This window comes from Haliaeetus leucocephalus, unplaced genomic scaffold, assembly GCF_000737465.1.
Source record: "Haliaeetus leucocephalus isolate CR32 unplaced genomic scaffold, Haliaeetus_leucocephalus-4.0 Scaffold395, whole genome shotgun sequence".
NCBI lineage: Eukaryota > Metazoa > Chordata > Aves > Accipitriformes > Accipitridae > Haliaeetus > Haliaeetus leucocephalus.
The window spans coordinates 4,986,620-5,008,992 of NW_010972831.1; the positions used below are offsets into that span (position 1 = coordinate 4,986,620).

The window sequence follows — 22,373 nt, forward strand, 5'->3', positions numbered from 1 at the left end:
ATGCTAAGATAAATTACTTCCATCGTGCTAGATAGATTGGCCTCAAAAGCAAGGAGTTAAAAGCTGCATCTTCAGAAGAAAAGAAAAAAATAATAATAATAAAAAAAATCTGTATTTTACATATAATCTATTTACAAAACAGTTGCTGAAAATCCTCTGTTCTTTTTGCCTGGCTAACTTAACGTAACACTTTGTAAATAACAGGGTTCTCTATTTCACAGTGAATTTATTTAACATGCATAACCAATAGGTCAAGTGCAGGTTAAACACAAACCTTAAAACAGTTGAAGCCTCGGTCAGCGACGTACCTGCACATTCATCTGTTGATTAAAACTTTTACTATCCAGGCAAGGGGACGGGCTTTAACTCAGGGTACGATTCAAAAGGACAAAACCCACACCAGCACCGACATCACATAGCTCTTCAGCAGAGGCTGCCTGACCCAGCAACGTGTTTATTCCAGGAAATTGTGTCATTCTGCCACTTAAGCTGCCTACAGCAGAGTTGCCCATCTCACATACAACCTTCTAATCTCACCGGAGTCACCAGAGGTAACCCCCACCGAGCTCGGCTTGATTGGCCGTCACAGACATACAGCAAATTTCTGTCTAGTCAGATCACTGGACTGTACCACCTGCTGCAAAGGCACACGGCTTGATCCACAGACATGCGTTTGTGCTGACCGGGCAGCCAGACCACAGAAACGCACCCCTTACCGACTACCGCTTTGCTACCAAATTTCAATGAAAAACTACTCAGAAAGAATCTTGTTTCAGCGAGTTATTCAAGGAATTCTCTATAATCTATGCAAAAGCATCATATAGCCATGCTTTCTTCCGATACCATGTTAAAAACTTGCTCTTCATTTGAAAAATCACATTTGGTTTAAGACGCACTCGTTTAGTTGCCTCTGTGAGCGTTCTGGAATGGTTTAGGCAGCATTTTATAAAAAGTCCTTTCTAGACCTATCTGCGGACAAAAAGGTACCAGAATTTAATAAGACTTACATCTCTTAACTTGACACGTCTTAATCTAGCGTGCAGCTTCTCTAAAGTAAAAGTCCCCACACTGAAACTTGAGTCAAGTTGTACTCACTACATTCTCTGAAGGATTTCAACATCATTACCATGATTGATATCTTCTCCACTGAAATATTCCACTTGCTTGCCTTCTAATTTACAAAACTGTATGAACTATTAAGAGTTTAAGCTGAAGCACCTGTTATTGGCATGAGCACATCTTGGAGCACATCATAAATCTTACACGACTTGTGTTTGCCAGTCAGCAAGGAAGTTTCAGGTTGCTACTCAGTGATATGAAAAATACCAGCTTCAAACAAAGCCGGGACGCAGGAGGGAGAAGGGGGATGAACTGCATTCTGCAACCGTAAGATAAAAGTTCTGGCAAGCAAGGCAGTTCAACACTCTCAAGTTCTTTTTTAGTAGCTGTTACAAATGTTGCTGATTAATCATTAATAAAATTAAGATACATAAATACAGTTTTTGGTACCATGTAATACCTTCCTACAGCATTACTAAACATGCTAACTACAATACTTTTGAATTTAAACTTCCAGAAATGGTAAAATTTCCCATTTAGAATGTTTAGAGTATTTCCTTGAGTTTGCAAGTATACCTCAACATTCTTCAGATCTGTAAAGTCTGACACTTATCTGCATCCTTAACAGAGCACACATTAAGCCTGTCTAGCAGTTGCCCAAAGTTTAGTGATCTGCTGTAGTACTTAATGTAGACCAACTACTACCAAGTAAGACCTACAACTCTGCTAAAATTCAAAGAGCAAATAATTTGAGCTGAACGAACAACGACAGCAGCTTCAGTGTTCCAACTCAGGTATTTAGTTATTCACACATAAATCAGCATTCACAGGAGCAGTTATAAAGTCAGGCAGAGCACCTTGGGTTTCCTTTTATAGTGAGCCAAGTTCACAAATCTATGCCCTTGTGTACAGGATTGCAATTAAAATCTTTCTAGTTTATATGCATTATCCAAGGAAAGCAAACAATTTATGGATTGAGAAATCCATCCAAATTTTGAATTCTACCAGTTCCAATATTCTAAAGTTTAACAATGTTGACAGACATTTAAATATACAGTTATGATCTTCTGAATATCTCAAAACTTAGTTACATTGCATTACAGCTTGAGCCAGTTCTGTCTCCTCACCTCTTAGAACAGCTGCAGAAGAACAGCATACAGCAAAGATATTGCTCAACACGTGTACATTTACTATGATCACACCAATCTCGTTTTATAATGGAATATGAAACTGAGCCACTTAAAACAGCAGCTTTATCTGTGTTTAGTGTCCACAGCAATTGTCTACATTTTGAACAATCTTGTTTATTTCCATCTTCTTTGTATTTGCCATACGTCCATACTCTAATCGGAATCTTTCACCATCACTACTCTCACAACAATACACTTTTCCTATTAAAAAGCATTATTAGGCTTAGAAAGTCTAACAGAAGTTCTGGCAAAATACAGCTAATTCCAGTATTTTCTCCCATCACAGCAGTTCACAACTAGTCAGAGCAGACACTCTAAGTAAATCCTGCGCATAATGAAAATGACATTATCCCAAGCAATCCATAATTTGTGGGGTATAGACAAGTAAGTCTTCTGTGATATGATCTCTTCTCTTAGAACACCAGACCGTAATTTAAAAGGTTTAAAGTACAACAGCACCATAGAAGCACAACATGATGACTGTTTCCAGTGAACAGGATCAATTTATCAGCTGAAGCTGTTCGCAGCAATTTTCTTTTATAAAAAAAAAAAAAAAAAAAAAATTTACATTTACTGGGACTCTCAGAAAACTTACATTATTTGAAAGGAGGATTCACGTACCCTGAAGTGTAATATTTACTTAATTCGCCGTTTTGCAGTTCAGTACAGATTTGTGCAGTCACAATACCTCAAAGTCTCAACAATTTTCTCTTTAGTATCGCTGCTGAGATATGACTAAATCCAATAACCCACAACTCCTCAGATTTTAAGGTCGTGGATTTCTAAAAACCTGAATTTGAGAGGACCCTCCCCTCCTGCCCCCACCAAGCTTCAGTTCCAACAAAGCACTAGGTATTTCTTCAGCACATCACATCTATACCAGTTTCCAGCTGTTAAATTCATTTTAAGGATAAAAACTCAAAATATCTGCAGGCTTCGTTGTTACATCTAGCACTCTGTTCATGTACTTTATTTCATATATGACCTTCTTCCCTAACCTTGTCACTGACATAGCTTTCATTCTATTTTCAGTATTTCCTAAATACCTGATAGATGCAAGGGGAAATCAGAATGGGAAGAACAGGGAACATGTTCAGTGAATACACAGCACTCGTCCTGCTTTGGTTAAGAAAAAAAAAAGTCCAAAGTTTCTTAATTTTTTTTTTTTTTCTAATATTCACATTAACCCTAGTAGCCTAGCAAATGTATTTATATGCTCTTTCTACATAATATGCTGTTCTTTTCCCCTCCAAAAACTTCCAAAAGAATACTTCCTGAATCAGCAGAATTTTTTATTTGCACGCATTAAATTAATCTCTTTCCTCTTGCTATGAAGTTCCAGTTTGACTTTGAGCCTGACCACTAAATAAAGATCACTATTAATTTCTGCTTTTTGACAAACATTGACATTATGAAGTGATTATATAATTTCCACTGCAAGTCACATGGTAAACCTAATTTCTGTTGGCTCCAACAGAGGATTTAATAATGGATTCAACTTCAGTGTCTATGGCAGGGTTCTAAAATAAAATGAATTGTCCATATTAAAAAAAACAGTCACAAATGTGCAAAGGAAGATGATCCTCCACAGAATTAAACACAAACTAACCAAGAACACCCTTGAGGTCAGGATTACTTAAATTTAAAAAGGACAAAAATGCAGTAAAGGAAAAATAATTATCTTTTCTTTCCCCCTCCCCCATCCATACAATATACTTGCTATAACGGATAGTAAGAGAGTTGTAAATGTGAACCAATAAAATAACAATATCCAAGTGATGAATAAATTTAAGATACCTGGTTTCTTCCTCTGCGTTTACCATAATTCCTTCGCACAAGGGCTTTATAATTTTCATTTTTCTTGGTCAAATAATAATATAATACACAGTCAGGAACATTCTAAAGTAAAAAAGCAAAAAAAAAAAAATTAGGTTTTACTCCTATAAAAAAATACGGGTTTAGTTTTTAATTTCTCTCAACGCTTAAAACTATTCAGCCCCTAGACTAAAATAAAAATCTATTAGAATTGTTTGCTCAGCAGGGAAATGAATTCACACACAAATATAACAATATAACTATGCATAAAATTATAGTGTTAAACGCAAGTCTCATGTATTTATAATATCCCTCAGCTACTTCAATCTGCATGATTTAATCTATACTAGACAATTTGCAAGTCTGAAAGCTTCTATTTATCATAATAGTCATACGTATTGCAGATTCTGTTGTAAGTCCTAACAAATCCTAATTCTCCATTACTTCCTACATCAGTTCTGCAAAACCAGTTCTAAAGACTAAAATTAGTTCTAAAGACTAATTCAGCCAGCAGTAGGATCCCACTGACTTGAAAGGTGGTGGCAAGATTTCTTACAGTTAGCATGGCGGCTCACCAGAGCCAATTATGTCCTTATCTAAGCAGTGAGATAGTTAAAGAAGCTTACCTGCTTCAAAAAGAAAATAAGATCAAAACTAAATGAAGTGCCATTTTCTTTTATTGTTGTCAATAGTATCATTTCACTAACTTCTGTTAGATGTTTGCATGCACTGATTGTGTTACTGGTCAAGAATTATAAAATCCTGTCAAAGCAGTAACTTTTTTTGGACTTAAAATTTTTTCCAGGAAGAGAAAATTATGCTGGGATAAATGACTTACATTTGGAAAGTTAGGGATCCCACCCTAGGCTCTACTTATATTAAAAAAGGTCTTACCTTTCGTTCCAGGTAGGAAGCAATTAGACCAAAGTTCTTGGGATGTTGGACAAACCTTTTGTAAATCAGAAATTATTTAAGTTTAACAACATAATTCATGATCAAATAAGAAAAGCAGTCTTCCAAACAATCTGTTCCATCAGCAAGCCTTTGATTTACACAACTGAAATTAGTCTAAAAAGCTGTTTTCAAATTGTGCAAGTTTAGAACTAAGCACTTAAAATTAGCTATTAGCTGATATAATGAGATCATATACCTACTCTTCTCATTTTAATCTTATCACAGAACTAAAGTACTTTCAAGAGAATTTCTTACCTAAGGACTAAATACACGTGAGCCTACTCAGTTGAAAAATAAGTGGAGAAGTCTAAAATTTTTGCAATGTTTCATTCATACAACTAAGAACATTATCAAATACTATTGAACAAAAGCTTCAGCATTCCCAATTTAACTGATGTTTACTGTGGGGTTAGGTATTTAACTGTCATTTGCAACGTAAAAATAAAAGATAAGAAAGGCCATTACTTTTCCTTAAAAATCTCTTTCTCATGGTCGGTCCAGACATTCATGAACTGTCTGTCTTTATAAACTTTCATGGGATCCTCCATCAGACCATTCATATTAATAAACTTCACTCGTCTTTGTTCTGCATCAAACATCATGGGAGGAATGACAGAGAGCTGACGCATTTGTTTTTCATTATTCTACAGGCAAAGAATAAAAGAAAAAAGTAAATAATACAAAAAGTTGCTACTAATATTTACAGTTCTTGAATTACACAACTCTTTAAAGCTCCACCACCGTATACATTCACAACTAGCTTGAAACTTCTTTTTGTCCACTTCTTAACTCTTCTAGAAGTTGTCACTATCCCAATGAACATTTACACAGTCAGCTAAAGAAAGTAGTGTTGCAAACGATGAAAAACTAAAATGGTGTAGGGTTTCAGAAAGGAAGAGTTCTCACATGTTTGTTAAAGCTGTATAAAAACTAGGTTGTAGCAAGCCTGCAATGAACAGACACAGGAGAAAAATCTAGGACAGATACAGTTAAGAAGCATAACCCTTAAAAAGAAAACTATTTGTAAGACCTGTTTCAAGCCAAACTTCACAGATTCTCTCAAACCAGCCCCAAAAGATTTCTCTTATCAAAAAAACAAACCCTCTAAAAGAGACCTTTCACTGCCAATAAAAGGATATTGAGTCATTTGCTGTGCTTCTATAGCAAAGTACAGACAATAGCCTCACCTCCTGCTCGGAAAGTCCATCAATGATTTCAGAAATCTCATGTTCACTTCTAGCAATAGTTGCTGAAAGTCCAGCCCCTCTTTGACCAACTCTAGAATTAGGGCAAAACAGAATTAGTAAGGATAAAGTGGAAAATAGCTATATTTTCAGATTTTGCACACAACAGTGACAACCTTCAAAATTCCTTAAAATACTGTTAGCAGTCTCCCAAATCAGTTAAGGCTGTTCTTTCTTTAAGTAGTCTCAGAGTACAAACTCTGTTCATGTACTGCAATTTCAAGCAACTACTCAGTTTTACAGGTGAACTTGCAAAGCTCAGCAAGAAGGGCATGCTAGAGTCAACATCAAAAAAGGAGTGTTACCACTGATTCCATTGCAAGTAGGTGTTTTAGATACATTAATATGCTTCTGCCGAGCATGAGAAATGTTCATCAGTGGCACAGAAATCATCACCTTAATTAGTACAACTGATAGACTGTGAAAGACAGCTTTTTTTTAAAAAAAAAAAAAAAAAAGAAAGAAAAAAGCACACTACATTTGCCTTTCATCAATTTGGCCAAGTTACTAATACGCACTGTGATTCATTATGACAAAGGAAAATTTTCAACTTTTGAATTGAAGGGGAGAGCCGTAATTTGCAAGAATTTTTCCAGCTAGCTATCTTTACACTTAAGAACATCATAATAATATATTACAGGATGTGGGTCAAAAAGCATTTCAGAGATAAAAGTCACTGATAGAGAGACAAAACATCTTCATTTGCTCAAAGATTTCACTGAACTAATAAATTTGCACAAAATCTGACAAAAAAGCCCCTTAGTATTTACACAATAGTATTATAAACACAGCTATAGACAGTTAGCCATTACATTAGAGAACATAAATAAAATGTAGACATGGCGCCTTCCCAAGTAGTTTGCAATTAAAGATGTGATAGATTCTTAAAGTAAAAGCTTCTTATAGATAGGAGTTCTGTTTCCATTCTAACAGTTTACTTCCTTTTCCTCTCTTCTCAATTCCACAAAGCTAAATCTTGCAGCCTTCATGATATATCACAAACTATCTGCTTTTCCTATGTTTTATGACGTAAGGTGATTTACACAGACGGTTAGAAGAGATAATGAGATGACATCTTTATTGGGCTTGAGCTCTCAAAGGTGTATTAAAATGATTTCAAACATTAGATAAACAGACTTCAACACAACTGAATCAAACTTGACCTAATTCTAATTTAAAGTACTACCTACAGAACCATAGATAAAGGGAACTCTCAAATGAATTGCACTTCATTCCTTTTAAGACTCTTTGTACAGTTTCCATTTAACAAATGTCTGATAGATTAAAATTAAATAATAGGGACTTAATTGTCATAGCTTGCATACTTCAAAAAGCAAAAATGTCTAGAATAAAATTACATGGCAAGTACAACAAAAGATCACTCAAATTGTTAATTAAAGAAGCCAAATTATTTTTGAGCGTGTAGGCTAATGAATAGAGGGATCATGAAACATAGGAGTAACACAGCCACCCAGTGACAGAAAAATACTAAGTATAAATTGGGGTATAGGCTCAAAATGAACAGGCTCACGTGAAGCTGATGCTCCAATTATCTTAAGACCAACTCCACAAACCTCTTTGTGCATTTGAGCAGCTTAACTCCTATAGTCCCACCGAGCACCACAACCTAACTAGCCTTTGCTAATTAGCCCTTTTTCTGTATTTCTTTTGGAAAACATGGGTTTTGATGGCAGATCTAAAAAGGGTGATAGGAAAAGAACAATTTGGACATCACTACAGCAGCCCAAGAGGCCACCAAACTGATGAGGCTAGCATTGCTGACAAAGCTGATAGGGAGGGACAGGCAAGGGCCAGACATAAGACAGTGGATATACAAGAAGGACAGTCATGAAGAGCCTTAGGATGCAAAGTGAAACTTGAGCTCAATCCCACGAAACACAGTGAACAAAGGAAAAGACGTTTTACTTAATACTGTATGATACACTAATACTCTTTTTTAAGGAATAAAGTGATGAACATAAAACTTAACCATTAAGCTGAACTAATCTTATTATAAATAACTTTAAAACTTAAGACCTAAGAGATATTTTGTAGGAATATTTCAAAACCACGGTAATACCTTTGGAATCGTTCTTGCTGTTCTCTTTGCTTCCGGATTTCTGGAAATTGTTTTTCATAGTACTCTCTTGTTTTACTCTCCTTAGCTTTCCTGCGTGGATTATTTTCTATCCTGTCAACTTTTTTCTCCCATGCCTCCATCAGTTGATCATAACGTTGACAGATTTTCTGTTCCTGTTAAATTCCAAAAGTAAACCTTGAACTAACCAAAAATACACTAAGTGATCGGTACACATAACATGGGTGAGGTCCCGGAATGAACAGACATATTTTCCCTGCCCCAGTGGCTTCCACTTTATATATATGACATATACCAAATTTTCAGTGGAGAGAAGGTGAGAAAATGGATATAAAAATGTAGATTTTTAACATTACACTCTATTTCTTTGCTTTACACATCACAATGGTATTTGGTAACTGTTATTACTGCCTTCCAGAAATCTCACATCTTCTGGTACCAGGCTTCTAATTAGTGCAGTTGGTTTAATTTTTTTACTTTTATTTATTTTATTTTAAATTTTTAATTCACAGAATGGGGGGAACAATTGCAATGTCCTCAGTCTCAGCAATATGTAGGGAGCTGCTCCTACATAAAAAACAACTAGGACCGCAAGAAGAAAAATACTTCATTACATTTTCATGGTGGAATCTTCCCATTTGATGCATAACCTTCTGCTGTTCTTAATAATAAAAATGATCTTTCAGACACCACCAAAAAGAGCCTTTTGACTTTGTATGCCACTTGCTACAACAGCATGCAAGAGAAAGCATTAAGTCAATTAATACTGGTATTCAACATATGCAATTTTGATTAAAAATGATGTCAAACTTCAAAAATTAGAGATCTGCCCCATTTTCTTTCAGATACTACAGCTACTATACAAGAAAAGAAGTTCAGAGAGAGAGGCAAAGCATGACATACATTTAGAGAGTTTTCTCTTCCATTCATACACTTAAAGAAAAGGAAAGAAAAAAGGCTCTTTCCTTATTGTACTTTAAATGGTTTTCAGCCAAATAATCAACAAGCCACAGTTATAAACCTGCAGTTTATTTTCCAATAAATCAACTGAATTTTAGCTTAAGATCTTATTTTTATGATCAATAGGATTTACATGACACAGTTGGGAACACAAGTCAAGGATCCAGACAGAAAACCAATCATGTGCTCTTTTTAAAAAAACATGGTAGTATTACCCGTTGTTTTCTTGCGTGATTTCTTCTTTTAAAGAATAGTATTAGCTTTTTCCTCATCACCTGATTTCTGGAAAACAAAATTAGAAAAAGAAAAAGTGAACTACATGAGAATCAAGCACTTCAAAACTACTCAACAAAGCCCATATGGATTCTAGATGCCAGATCATCATTATGAAAAATATTTTCAGAGGTAGAAAACAGAGGGAAAATTCCTGATGAAACAATCATCTAATTAATACTGTATTTTATCAGAGAGAAGATTCTTGAAGATGGCTGGAATAAGCAATTGAGACACAAAAGCTTCCAATTTCAAGCTAGGTGCTCTCCTTCACCACGATAGAGATAATATGCTAAAATGAATAAATTTGGCTTAAGATGTTATGCTTTGGGGGGTGGGGGGAGGAAATCTTTGTAATTCAACCCTGAAGTTAAGAGTTTTACAATATATTACTGAAAAAAATAAGTATTTTGGAACTGCTATCCAGCCACATTTGAAGGAGTAGAGCAAGAATTACTTTTTTTTTAAGAGAAGTTTTTAAAGGACAGCCATCTGTAGGATTTTTTCTATAGTTACAAAATGGTAGTAAAACTTAGTAGCGCTTAGTAATATGCGCATAACTCACTATGCATTTCTTCATACCTGAAACTGACAATTCATGTCTTCTTTTGTAAAAACTGGTAGTACAGAAATTGGTTATGAATAAACAAATCTTATGAAGAGAGTAATGTTCTTCAACAAATTTTAACTGGGATAATCATGCCACAGCAGTAAAGTTTGTCTCAAAACCACCAGTATTTGAGTTTCAAAGCGAGACATGAAACTAAGTATTTTCTTCTCAGTTACCATTCTAGAGAAGCCATGAAAAGGCCTTGCTGTACATAGTTATAATAGGGTGGGATTTCCTCAAGGAGGGTTTGCAAGAAATACACACTTTTGTGACAGTTAAAATTTCTCAATTATTTTCACCAAAGTCTAGTAGCAATACATCTTTTCAAAATAAGCTGATTTTTGTTGCAATGGAGTAAACACTATTTTGGTATTTTATAATATTGCTACAGAGTGAGATCAATATTGGTTTGACACAGATAGGTAAAAACTAAGATTTTGTTCTACATTATTAATGACTTTCTGTAGAGAAATGAGTTCATCATCATCTTTGAAGAACCAAGACATTCAAAGTAATCAGATGCAACAAAAAAACACCATGGAGAAGGTCTCTTTTATGGACATTTAATTTTGAGTACAAATAAACTTAATTAAACACATTTAAACATGAATCTATTAAATTTTATTTCAATTTATAAACAATATTTGCTTCAGTGAACTAAAAAAACATAGCTCATACAAATTTGAGAAAAAAGTTCTATATTAAAAAAAGAAACAATTATTTTCCTCAAAATCCATGTTTCTTCCAGGAGGAGACAAGCAGTTTATTTCAGATCACTGAATTTGGTTTGCCCTAAATAACAAGTAAGTGAGCATGCAATAACTTTGCTCATAGCCCATGACAAAAAATAAGTACATGGTTAAGTCAATAAATAAATAGATAATTAAAAAAAAAAATTCAGGACTCCTCCTACAGTTTACTGACAGCGCTAACTTTTAAAACACTCCTTTGAACAGTACATTCAGGAAAAGTTGACTAGACATATCTAGGTCAAATCTGGTATTTTAGACTTTGAAAAACACAAGCGTTACCAACTTAAGTTTTATGATTTATTTTTGTCTTTAAGTTAAGATGAAAAGTTATGGTTTCTGTCTGCCTTCAGTGTATATATAACTCGTGTCTTGCAGCACTGTTCTACAACATAGAAATTGGAAAGTTACATGGACTGAAAGCTTTTAATTATGGTTAAAGTACACACATTCTGTTTGGAAATCACAGCAATGAAAAATTTGAGCAAATGTTTCAGTCTAGGTCCCTTAAATGGCACAATGACAAGATATTAAAGCACTTACGTTTTGATGTTTTCATGGTAGACCTTTGTGTCTGATGGTTGGTTGTAAAGTGGCTACAATTTTAGATTAGAAAGGAATGCTTAGTACTTTTCAATGCATGTAATTCTAAAAGTATATGCAATACATTTAACAATATTTTAGTATTCTGCCAACAGTGCACTCAATCTGAGATGCAGCAATCTGAAGGGACCAGAAGATACTCAACACAAAGCATGTATTTCATTACTTAAAATTATTGTAACTACTTACGTATATAACAGTGTTTCATTTTTTTCATATTTCAAACTGTTCTCTAAAATAGATTCAAAACTATTTTAAAAATTACACTTATGCAGCCAATCAGTTCACTCAAGCCCCAATTCACCAGTGCATTTAAACACACACTTATTTTATACATTAATACAGAACTACATCTGTTTACCACAATAGAATTACAACAACTGGCAATACAGAAAAAAGAACAGAAAAAAAACCCCAAACCCACAACTTACCAGTTCAACTTTTGGACCAAGACCTTCAAAAATCTTGTGAGCTTCTTCTGCTTTTTTCTGCAAGTAAGATTTTTTGGTATAGTCTAAGTAAATCATCTGAAGTTAGTGTCAAAAGTGTATCTGAACTCTTTCACTTAAGCTAGCTGCTAAACCGCTGTCTGACCATGCTATATCCTTCTTAAACTACTTCTACAATGTTGCCTCAGCAAATCAAGAAACCTGTACTTGAATTGTGCTGTTTCTACTCTGATCTCCATGTTTGGAAGCCAATAGAGCATAAAAGGAGAAACTGACCTCTGCAGTTCAAAAAGACCATACATTTAATAAATAATACAGCAAATAATAATTAAGATGAAGAAAGGTGTCCAGTAAAACAAAGCATAGCTAGCATTGAAAAACGGAATTAAGAGACTAAAACTCTCCAATTGCCAAGTCTGGGAGTGTGCATCAGTGTGTACAAACACACACACACAGAGGTAAAAGGTCCTCCTTCCCCCACAGTAGGTGAAGACCCGAGAATAATTCTGACCCTAAAGCAGGCAGCACTGAATAAGCCAGTTGGCTTTCACAAATTCATTTCAAGCCTTTATGATCTTCCAAAGCCCCTTGTCAGAAGACAAAGCTATCTAAAATGATCCAACATACTAGTTCAAATTTGCTTCCCCCCCCCCAACAGCTGTATGTGCTAGCCCTAAGACATCTGCAAAGAAAAATATAGGAGAAACTAATCCATAAAGCGGTTATTATTAGAAAGCGTTCTGCTAAGTTCTAACCTCTTTCCACGTGATTTCAATCTTGAGAAATTTTTTGGAACTCACAGCTATACAAAATAATTATATATCAAGGAAATATTATAGTATTACCCTGGTAGAATGGCTCTTCTGGTCTCAAAACATTTAAAACTGAACTCTAGCCCTATTACTTTAACCAAATTTTAGCCAACAGTAGTTGAATATTAAAAGTAATTATCCTAAACTGCATGGTTTGAAGATGAAAGCAAAGCTGCTGAGGGGACTGTCCTGTTGTACAACTGCAGAAGACAAGACACCAAAGAAATGCTATGTACACAAATGGCTTAATGCATCTTTAATAACCCTTTAAATAAGACAGTGAGTATTCACATGTGCTATCTGCATTAAGCCCCATCAACATTGCCATTCTACAGTACATGTAATTCCTGATATGAGAACTCAAACCAAGTGCTAAATCGATTCACAAACACATCAAGCTTGGTAATTCTCCTTGTGTATAGAATACTATATGAACAGCTACACAGACAGAAGCAGCTAATAGATGACTATACACTGATATGTTACTCCATCTCAGGCAACATAAAAATGGGTTTCCCTATCTACTGGCACATACACAGGATGGGGAATGCAATAGCAAGTTCAAAATTCTGTTGTAAAACCCACCTGTAACCAGAGTTAGCAGAGAAAGAGCTGCATAGCAGCCTGCTAAGAGGTCTTCAAATTCACATAGTTTTGCCTACTACTCAATATGCAACTCAGCTTGAGGAAGTCTTGTAAGGTGATTGTATGATTTTAATAATTTTTAATTACATTATAGTGTGAAAGAGATTTAAAACAGTAAAACTGGTTTGTAACCAGAAATAAACATATTGCTGTACATTGTTTACATCAGTTTTTATAACGTAATAATTGCCCTAATGTGCTGTATTAAGTAAATACATCAAATTCCACAGATAACTGGGGGAAGGGGAGAACAAGCTGCATGAAACCCTTGGGACACGGTTCAACTGTATAAAATCTAGTACTGTGTTGAAGTTTTTTACATATTTTCAAAAATAGTCTATTGTAATAGAAGCTAACTGTTCCTCTAAACTACAAAATAAAATTGGGAAATTAAGCAAACATATAGCACTCTCACAGAAGATCATAATACTTTCCAAACCAGCAGATATCCAACTCCCTTATCTCAAACTACCAGGGAAAAAAACAGCAGGAAGCACTTTGCTACTGTTGACAACATTATTGAGCTCCTGTACTTTTCTCACCACTTATGCAACACAAGCTCACTATTCACCTATATACTACTTCTTCATATCTGTTCATTCATCCAAATCTTAAGTACCAGAAGTCAGAATTTAAAAAGAAGGCATAGAATCTTACAACATATGCAGTTTTTCTCCTCCTTCAGCTAATTTAAATGTTGGGTCTTCAGCCAAGCTTGTCAGTATTTATGTGAGGAAAAGAGAATTCAAGATAAATTTCTGAAGCATTATTTTATATCTACCTATCTACACATACACAAACATATATATACACACATGTATGTGTGTGTGTGCATGTTTATCTATCCACCTCAACACAAGGGTCTAGGGATAAGACCCATAGATGTGTTTCCCTAGACTGCTTATGAGACAGGAGGATCCTGTGATCAAGAATAAAAATGTCATGCAAGTGTCTTTCATTTAAAGAAGTAAATGAATATTAAAAGAGGGGTGGGCAAATCAATAAAACAGGAGAAGCAAAAATAGCCCCCATGGAAGTAAATTAAGACGTAATGAATTTTAGCATATTGGGTCAGATTCACAGCTACACTTAGTCAACTGAAAATCATGCTTACCCGATTTTCATCGTAAATAATTTGGACAATACTGCGGTGTTTCTGTTCCACTGGAGGAGGGGAGACAGGCCTCTCTGGCTCTGGAGGCTTAGCAGCTTCTTCTTCAAGTTGTTGCTAAGAGACGAAAGAAAGAAAATCAGCCATCCGCACCATGTTACCCTTACCAGTAATTAGTCACCAGAGATAAAATATGCATCTGATCAACAGTTAGCACTGCCTGTTATTTCTCTTCTTAACTGACAAGGAATGAATGAAATGGTTTTAATGCAAACAGCGTCGATAACAAGACTATTTTTTGTACTACTGGTAAACCAAATTAACTGTTTGCAAGACTCACCTGCATTGAATCAGACTTGTTTCAGCCTGACATTTAAATCCACTGTCGCATTGTAATTTATCACTATTTAAACAAAAATATTAACTTTAGAGAACAGTTACACCAAACCTGCCTTCTCACAGAGGAAGTAATCCACAGAGGTGTCTTTCTACATTGTAGATATTCAAGTGTCATTATTACTACAGTCTTGATTTTTTAAAAAGGTACAAAAGTCCTTCTAACAATCCGTAGAGAACATCATTCTAAATGGACTTCACAACAGAAATAAACCACTCCACATATATTGAAGTTCCAAGATTGTTACAATACCAAACAAGCAAAAAAACCTGTAATATTTTCCTAGCTACTACACTGCTGTGATTTACTTTCACATCAAATAAATCTGGTTCAGTGACATCTTCATTTTTTAATTGTACATACCCTTCATCCATGCCTGCCACAAATATACAACAAAGAAATTCTGACACTAGGGATCCATCCTGTCTTACAGCACTGGCTAGAATGTGTTATATTGCTGCATAAGAATTCAAAATCTAAAATTTTTGCAGAATGCCACAATAAACAGGCTCGGCTATTGCAGGCAACAGCAACTTTGTAATTTTTTTCAAGTTAAATCATAGTACAAATGTGCACAAATGAACCTTCATAGATGATATGCATAGTACTTGCTGATTTTGTGGAAAAGTAAACAAACAAACAAGAAGATAAGCACCATTAACATACAGCCAGGTACTCAGTGACATCCTTTTTTGTTTTTCTGCTGAAGGTCACTTTACAGGTCATTAAAATTCAGGTGTAATTAAATGCTTCCAGACCCTAAAAACATACTGCTCCAGAGAGTTGTCTATTTGTTATCCTGGACCTACAAGTTAACAAATCCTATAGCGTAACTCTCATTTCCTACAGTTTCCACTAAAAAAACCCAACAAAAAACCCCACAAAGCTGGCACTACTTCTATCTGGATCTTTGAAAGTCATAAAACGAAAAGGAGACAAGAACTTTGTTTTTGCCAATGAATAACAGATGCCTAGATTGAAGGGTGGGTTTAGTTGGCCACAACAGCTACTGGGAAGGCAACAACTACTGCCAGCAAACATTTCCTTTGCTTCCAATAGCTGAAGTGCAGTTCTCTGATGCAAAGCATAGCCAGGACTGTACTAAAAAAAGTGACATTTCCTCCTTTATTTCTCCGCTCTCTGTTTACTCACACCCTTCCTACTACACTTTCCCCCAAGGCTGACTTTAGCTCCAGATGTTAGGATCTCTTACGCTCGTGAAAGCAGAAGATCCAGGGACTTTTGTACAAGCTCTGGTTTCAGAGACACGTGCAAGGGATTCTCCCCTTGCACAGACTACGAAAGAAGAAAGATGATAGCCTCCCCTCACGCAGCAGTCATCTTTAAAGCTGAAATTACAGTCACAGTGCCCTTGTTTCACTAGTCATCTAACAAAAGTTTAAAATATAAAGCCATCTGCTGCTGATGTTCCTATGTAGCTATTTTCAAAAAACGTTTATGTGATGTCCCACCTATTTAAACATTCTAGCAAAATCGTATACATAACCTTCCCTTTTTAACTTGTTCATTTGGTTCATGTAATCAAAAAATTCACCACCACCACCAACAAATGAAGTTTTTCCACACCTCTTTCACTGGCAGATAACAACAGAAGTGTCTGGTATGCTTACTTGCTTTTTCTTCAGTTTAAGGATTTGCTGTTCGACTTTCGCAATTTCACGATCTACACGGTCCATGCTCTGTATCAATTCTTCCTTTGACAGCTTTGAAGGCGAAGCATTTTGGTCCTCCCCACAAGGCTGACCAGAAATTGGAGAAGATGGTCCCTCATGCTTTCCTCCAAAAGCCGGGTCCTTTCATGGGGACAGGAGATGGGGTTGGGGTGGAGTGGTAGAGATTGAGAGAAATCAAGTCGTATTGATAACATGTGAATGAGTGTTCAGTAACCAAACTAGCATGCATGAATTAAAAAGAATTTCCAGTTATCTATATCGCTGTTAAGGAGCTAAGTTAAAGTTTAATATTTCAGTTTACTAATGCTCTAAATATTTTAGAATTAACAGACAATCCATTCATGATACTGTAATTTCAAATCCACCTTTAAAAATAACAGCACACTTCAATATTTACCTGGAAAACAAACTACAATCAAAACATCTCCCTTTTAAAAATATATCTTCATAAATGTAAACAGTATCTTTTATCTTTAAAGGAAGGGTTACTTGAGAACCAGTCCTCAGTACTCTGCACATATACTGATGAGGATATTCTTGAAGATAATCACGACCACCAGCCTGATAAAGTACATCTGGAGTTAGTTGTGTTAACTTATAAATGTTAAGTTCAGGAGAACTTAACATGACTTAAGAAAGGACAGATCACTGTTCATTTGGCTTTGATTTTTTTTTTCCTTTGTTTTTTTTGTCTGTTTCCAAACAACATATTTCAACATGCTTCATGTTCTAACATCAGCAGTGTTGTAGCTTGTCTTTGTTTATGTCCTCAGAGCATTGTGCTGCATGACTACCTAGCTGGCAAACGCTAGCTCAGTAATACCTCCCTCATTCAAGCTAATCTGACTGAAAGATGACATGTCTGAATGCCACTTCTCCTCAAGATAATACTAGGCTGTATTTCTAAATTGAGACATTAGATTTCTGTATGTAGTGCCTGGATAAAAATTCAGTTACATGCAAGCATGTTAACACTGCATGCCTTAGCTTGGTTTCTCCAACCCGCTTTGATCTTATCTTTGCTATGCAACAGAGGAAGTTACTAAGAAGTTACTCACATGCTGTCATGATTTCACTTTACTTCACAGGCAGTTTATTCACATGATAAAAGGAATGGTAGAGAGAAGGCAAGACAAGTAATCAACTTTAAAAATCTGTTGCCTATTAGCTTTTGAATCCATACGGTGAATTTTTTCTTTAAATGATCTGAGTTTAGAGACTTGAGCGCTCACCTTCAGAAGTCACACCCATTATGCACCACCTTTTTGGTGTGCGAGGCTGTGTGCTTGTGTGCATGCATGACAGAAGATGTTAAATATTCATTTAAGAGACATTTATCTGCTTTATACAAATTGCTCTAATCAATATTCAGTACCTACAATAGAAAATATCCACACCAAACTAGATTGTCCTACGTTTACCCAAAATGAGACAGTGACAAATATAATTAGTGTTATGTAAATAAGCAGATCCATTTCAAATGCTTAAAAGGGGAAGGGGGCGGAGACAAGTACTTTGACCATTCAGTACAAATATTAATTACAGTAAAAAAATGGACTTGAATGCATTTGATGGCAGCTCTCAGTTGAAAAGCAGAAATATTTCATGCACTATACTATAATAATTTTGTGACTAAGGTTTTAATGACTTAAGAGTGTAGTGGCAACTCAGAACTCCAGTCTCTTTACTGTGTTTGAGGAAGACTTATCTTCTTGTTCTTTTTATAAAAGAGTAACACTGACTTATGACCACAGTTTGTGATAATGTGTAAAATTAAATTTCTGGGATTAAAGAATGAACCTAAACAAATAAAAAAATTACCTAACAAAAAAAAAAATTATTCGTTTATGGCAACATAGGAAGTTACACCTTCAGCATTATAATAGAAAATGGCTTTACCTTCTTAATATCTGCAGATCTCAACCCTTCCTGCAGAGGATGTACTAAAGGCAAGACAGTAGCTGCACTGACACGCTGAAAATGGGAATCAGAGACTTGTTCAAGACGTGGTCGCTTAGATTCCAGTGAATCATGATCTGTCTGAGATGGACCTGGATGAAATTGCTGTTCATATCCAGTTCTCCTTTCCTGAGGCCTAATATACAGAAGAAAAAAAACTATTAAAATATACATTTTCCATAAAAGAAAACTTATTTGGTGTTCGTCAACCCTTTTCAAATACACAGATGCAATTTAGGGAAGATCGTTCTAAACAGTAAGGCAGACAAATGTTTTTAAGTATGATCTTCAAAAATATAACAGTTAAAATCCATTGAAAAAGAGAAAGGTAACTTGAATCTTACAAGACACTGTTTAAATGCATGCCTATCATTACAAACCCTCAAAGAAACTTACCACTGCTACAATGATATTGTCCAAATCCAAGCTCTGATTCAAATTATGAACAAAAAAAATCCATAAGACAAATATAGTACTATATTCCACTGAACACAGATGGCCACAACAGCTCCATTATTTCATTTTTGCAGTCAAATAATTTTTAAATATACACAGAATGCTTGAAATGAGCCATGAGCCTATTTGGAACTTGATCTCTACTAAAATGCTACTATACAACAGAAACAGTCATTGATTCAATCCATGAGTCATTTAAAAACTCCTCCTTCTCAGAAAAATGCAAAAGAACAGTATCACTAGCTTCTTTACAGTGCAATGCACAGGATGTCCATAAAAGAACCTCATATGCTTCAACATCTTCCTATGAAGTGCCACTGAAGAGATGACAGTAGTTTCCTGTATTTTGCCAGAACTACTGAATAAGCTTTTACAAATTTACAACACGGGAGGAAATTTACTTCTGCTATAAACTGAAGTTTTGAGAGCTCTAAAAGCTACTATGATTCTCAGCACTAAAACAGAGCATTACTGACATTTTGGTGACACAAGATGAAGGCAATATGCAAGCCCCAGATTTCACTATTATCAAGTTATTTCTGGGAATATTCTAATGAGATTTTAAGCCACACCAGTATTTACATAACATTCATCACTGGTATTTGTTCAGAACCAGATACCTCAGTTATAGCCAAAATAAACTGCTAGCAGTAATCCAGCATATAAAGTTGCTCCTAGCAGATATACTTACTAAGAGTCCAAGAAAAAAAGAGGTTGTTACAAGCAGTAACACTTCCTTATGACTGTAGATCAGCATACTAATATGCTAAAGAATTGAGGTGCATAAATCATATAGTAACCTCTCAACTAAACAGAAGCATATTCTTACTAACTTACTACAATCCAGTTAATCTTATTCTGATCTGTAGTGGGTTTTTAATTTCTAAATTTGGTTTTCAGAGTATATCCAATATTCTTCAGGTATATAGTCAAATGAATGCGTAACACAGTCTGAAAACTTTCTTGAACCTATCAACCTTACAGTAATACTAATGTACATTTGAATATTCCTTAATATCCATGTGAAGTAACCCATTTTACTGAGAAGTAAGATATTACCAATGTGAAACTAAATTACAACATATGATTCACTGTAGTTGTCCACTACATTTGCCTTCAGTTAACCTATTGAACCCAGGTCAGTTGCATCTACTTACACAGAGACAGGAATGGTATACAAGACTGACAAAAAGGGTATTTAGAACAAATGATATGAAGCTATCAAGCGTCTTGTCAAAAACAGCACACACTGATTTAGTCCTCTGTGCCTAGAAATCCATTTTGTGCCACAATTCAGTGTTTTAAATTCTTAGAACTCAAATACCCAATTAGCTCTGTTGTTTCTTACTTGCCCAGCCACACAGATACAATCTGTTGAATAAGCAAGCCTAATCTAGGAAACATGACAGGTAATATTCACACTGTAACAACTCTTGCACTTATTGCTTCTACTCAGCAAGATTAAATTATCCTAGGGTACAAACTTTACACACTTTTAGCCTAAACAGCATTAAAAAGTCTGCAATATGCACTTGGATTCTCAGAAGTTTACTGACAGCTTGTTAGGGGAGGTGTGGGAAAAGGAAAGCAGACTGTCACTTCCTGTCTGTGAAACAAATGTATTAGTTAAGCCAAAGGGACTGAGGAATTGCACAACAGCTACAACACTCAAACACATGAGACCGACACTGTTACAACAATGGAGCACCAATCAAGAAAAGTCAAGTACTTAGACAAAACCTGTGAAACTCAAAAACCTTTCTATTCAGAAGCTAAAATTACCTTTACAGAAAGCACAGACTCATAGAAGATTCATGTTCACATACTTCAAAAACAGCATCCTCACCTGTCAGAGCCTGGGTGAAATTCAGAAAGCAAGGAAGGCCTACGCCGAAGTTGCTGCTGCTGTTGCTGCTGCTGCTGCAAGAGCTGGGTTGCCTGACTGACTTCCAGGTGAGACGAACGATAATCGGGAACTGCAAATTCCTAAATGGAACACACTTCTGATGTTAACAAGAACTAAGGCACAAAAAACAAGATCGAAAGCATCTGGCATCACGGAATGATCATTTCCAAAGGTATTAAATACAGACCAAGACCAGATCACCAAAGCCTTATTTAAGCTCAAAAAATAAAGTTTGTAAATGGCAGTTCTAAGTTTTAAATTAACTTTAAAAGAGACTAAATACTTATGCTAAGAATTCCACCTAACATTAACTTCTAACAAAACGCAAATGAGTCAGCAGCAGAAGAATATCCTTTCAAAAAATATCCTTTAAAATCAATTTTGCACATCCAACTACAAAGTGGTAAAACAAGATTATATTTCAGCAACCCCGAGGCAATTCCTTCTGTTATCACCTCAAGACATTTTTATATCAGACACTATTAATTAGGACTAAGAGTCAGACAAAATGCATCTTCTGACTGATATAATTTATAATCAAAGTGAGGTACAAGACAATTTATTTGTATATATGGGTCTTCAACCACTGGCTTTTAATAATTATATGCAGCTGGCATTAACCGAAGAGAAGCAATAGGTCATTACCCATAAGATTTTGTTTTTACAAATTATCTAAAAATAAATACGGAGCAAGCCAAAAAGCTCCAATTCTTGAATTTCCTTTTGCAAACATGTAAGTAGAACAAAACATTTAAAGTATCTGTAGCAGAAGAATTACATTAAAACGGGGGAAACCCGAGCTGTTCTAAAGCCAACAGCTAGTCCTCCACAGCCTACCATGTCATAGAGAGCACAGGATGGCAGAATAAATGCTCAGCAGAAATGATCAAGTAGGAGATTCTTAGAAATCCATTATCCCAATTCTGGCTAGCAGAACACAGCTAGCTGGAAGCACTAGTACAGCGGCTTCAGAAAAAATTCAGAGTGTAACACAAGTTTTTATACTTCAGATTCATGTTCTCCACCTTGCACACAGATTTTGTCAAGCACTACATTTAGCTTACAGAGAATCTAGCACAATACTCCTTATATAGAAGGAGAAAAGATGACTATGGGTTCACTACTTATGCTCCTGGGCCTAATAGGAGATTAATTCCCCATAAAAATTTAGTACCCACAAATGCCCCAAGAGTCCAGTCTCTCAAAGGATTTGTTACACTCAGAACACTGCATTCACATTAAATATATACTAACTATAGTCAGATTATTTGCACATTCTTGGAAAATTATTGCTATCAATGCATATGAACTCAGCCACACTTACGCTAGACAAATTTACTATGATGACTAAACATTAATAAATTAAAGCAAAACTACAACAGAAGTTTA

General features: G+C 35.4%; 1 protein-coding gene across 4 annotated transcripts in view; it reads right to left on the minus strand.

Moving 5' to 3' along the window:
• Positions 1–22,373, minus strand: part of NCOR1 (nuclear receptor corepressor 1) — a 61,115-nt gene that overhangs the window by 38,156 nt on the left and 586 nt on the right. For 3 of the 4 annotated variants that reach the window (XM_010573699.1, XM_010573698.1, XM_010573701.1), the window contains exons 2-13: positions 20,925–21,064; positions 18,563–18,758; positions 16,601–16,783; positions 14,576–14,689; positions 11,987–12,043; positions 11,496–11,548; positions 9,536–9,602; positions 8,343–8,515; positions 6,206–6,296; positions 5,484–5,662; positions 4,959–5,013; positions 4,047–4,148 (exon numbers count right to left, since the gene is read on the minus strand). In XM_010573699.1, the coding sequence (XP_010572001.1) occupies positions 4,047–4,148; positions 4,959–5,013; positions 5,484–5,662; positions 6,206–6,296; positions 8,343–8,515; positions 9,536–9,602; positions 11,496–11,548; positions 11,987–12,043; positions 14,576–14,689; positions 16,601–16,783; positions 18,563–18,758; positions 20,925–21,064 (1,410 nt within the window). Of the gene's footprint in view, positions 1–4,046; positions 4,149–4,958; positions 5,014–5,483; positions 5,663–6,205; positions 6,297–8,342; positions 8,516–9,535; positions 9,603–11,495; positions 11,549–11,986; positions 12,044–14,575; positions 14,690–16,600; positions 16,784–18,562; positions 18,759–20,924; positions 21,065–22,373 lie in introns of those variants that run through there. The other variant, XM_010573700.1, reaches the window with a different exon arrangement.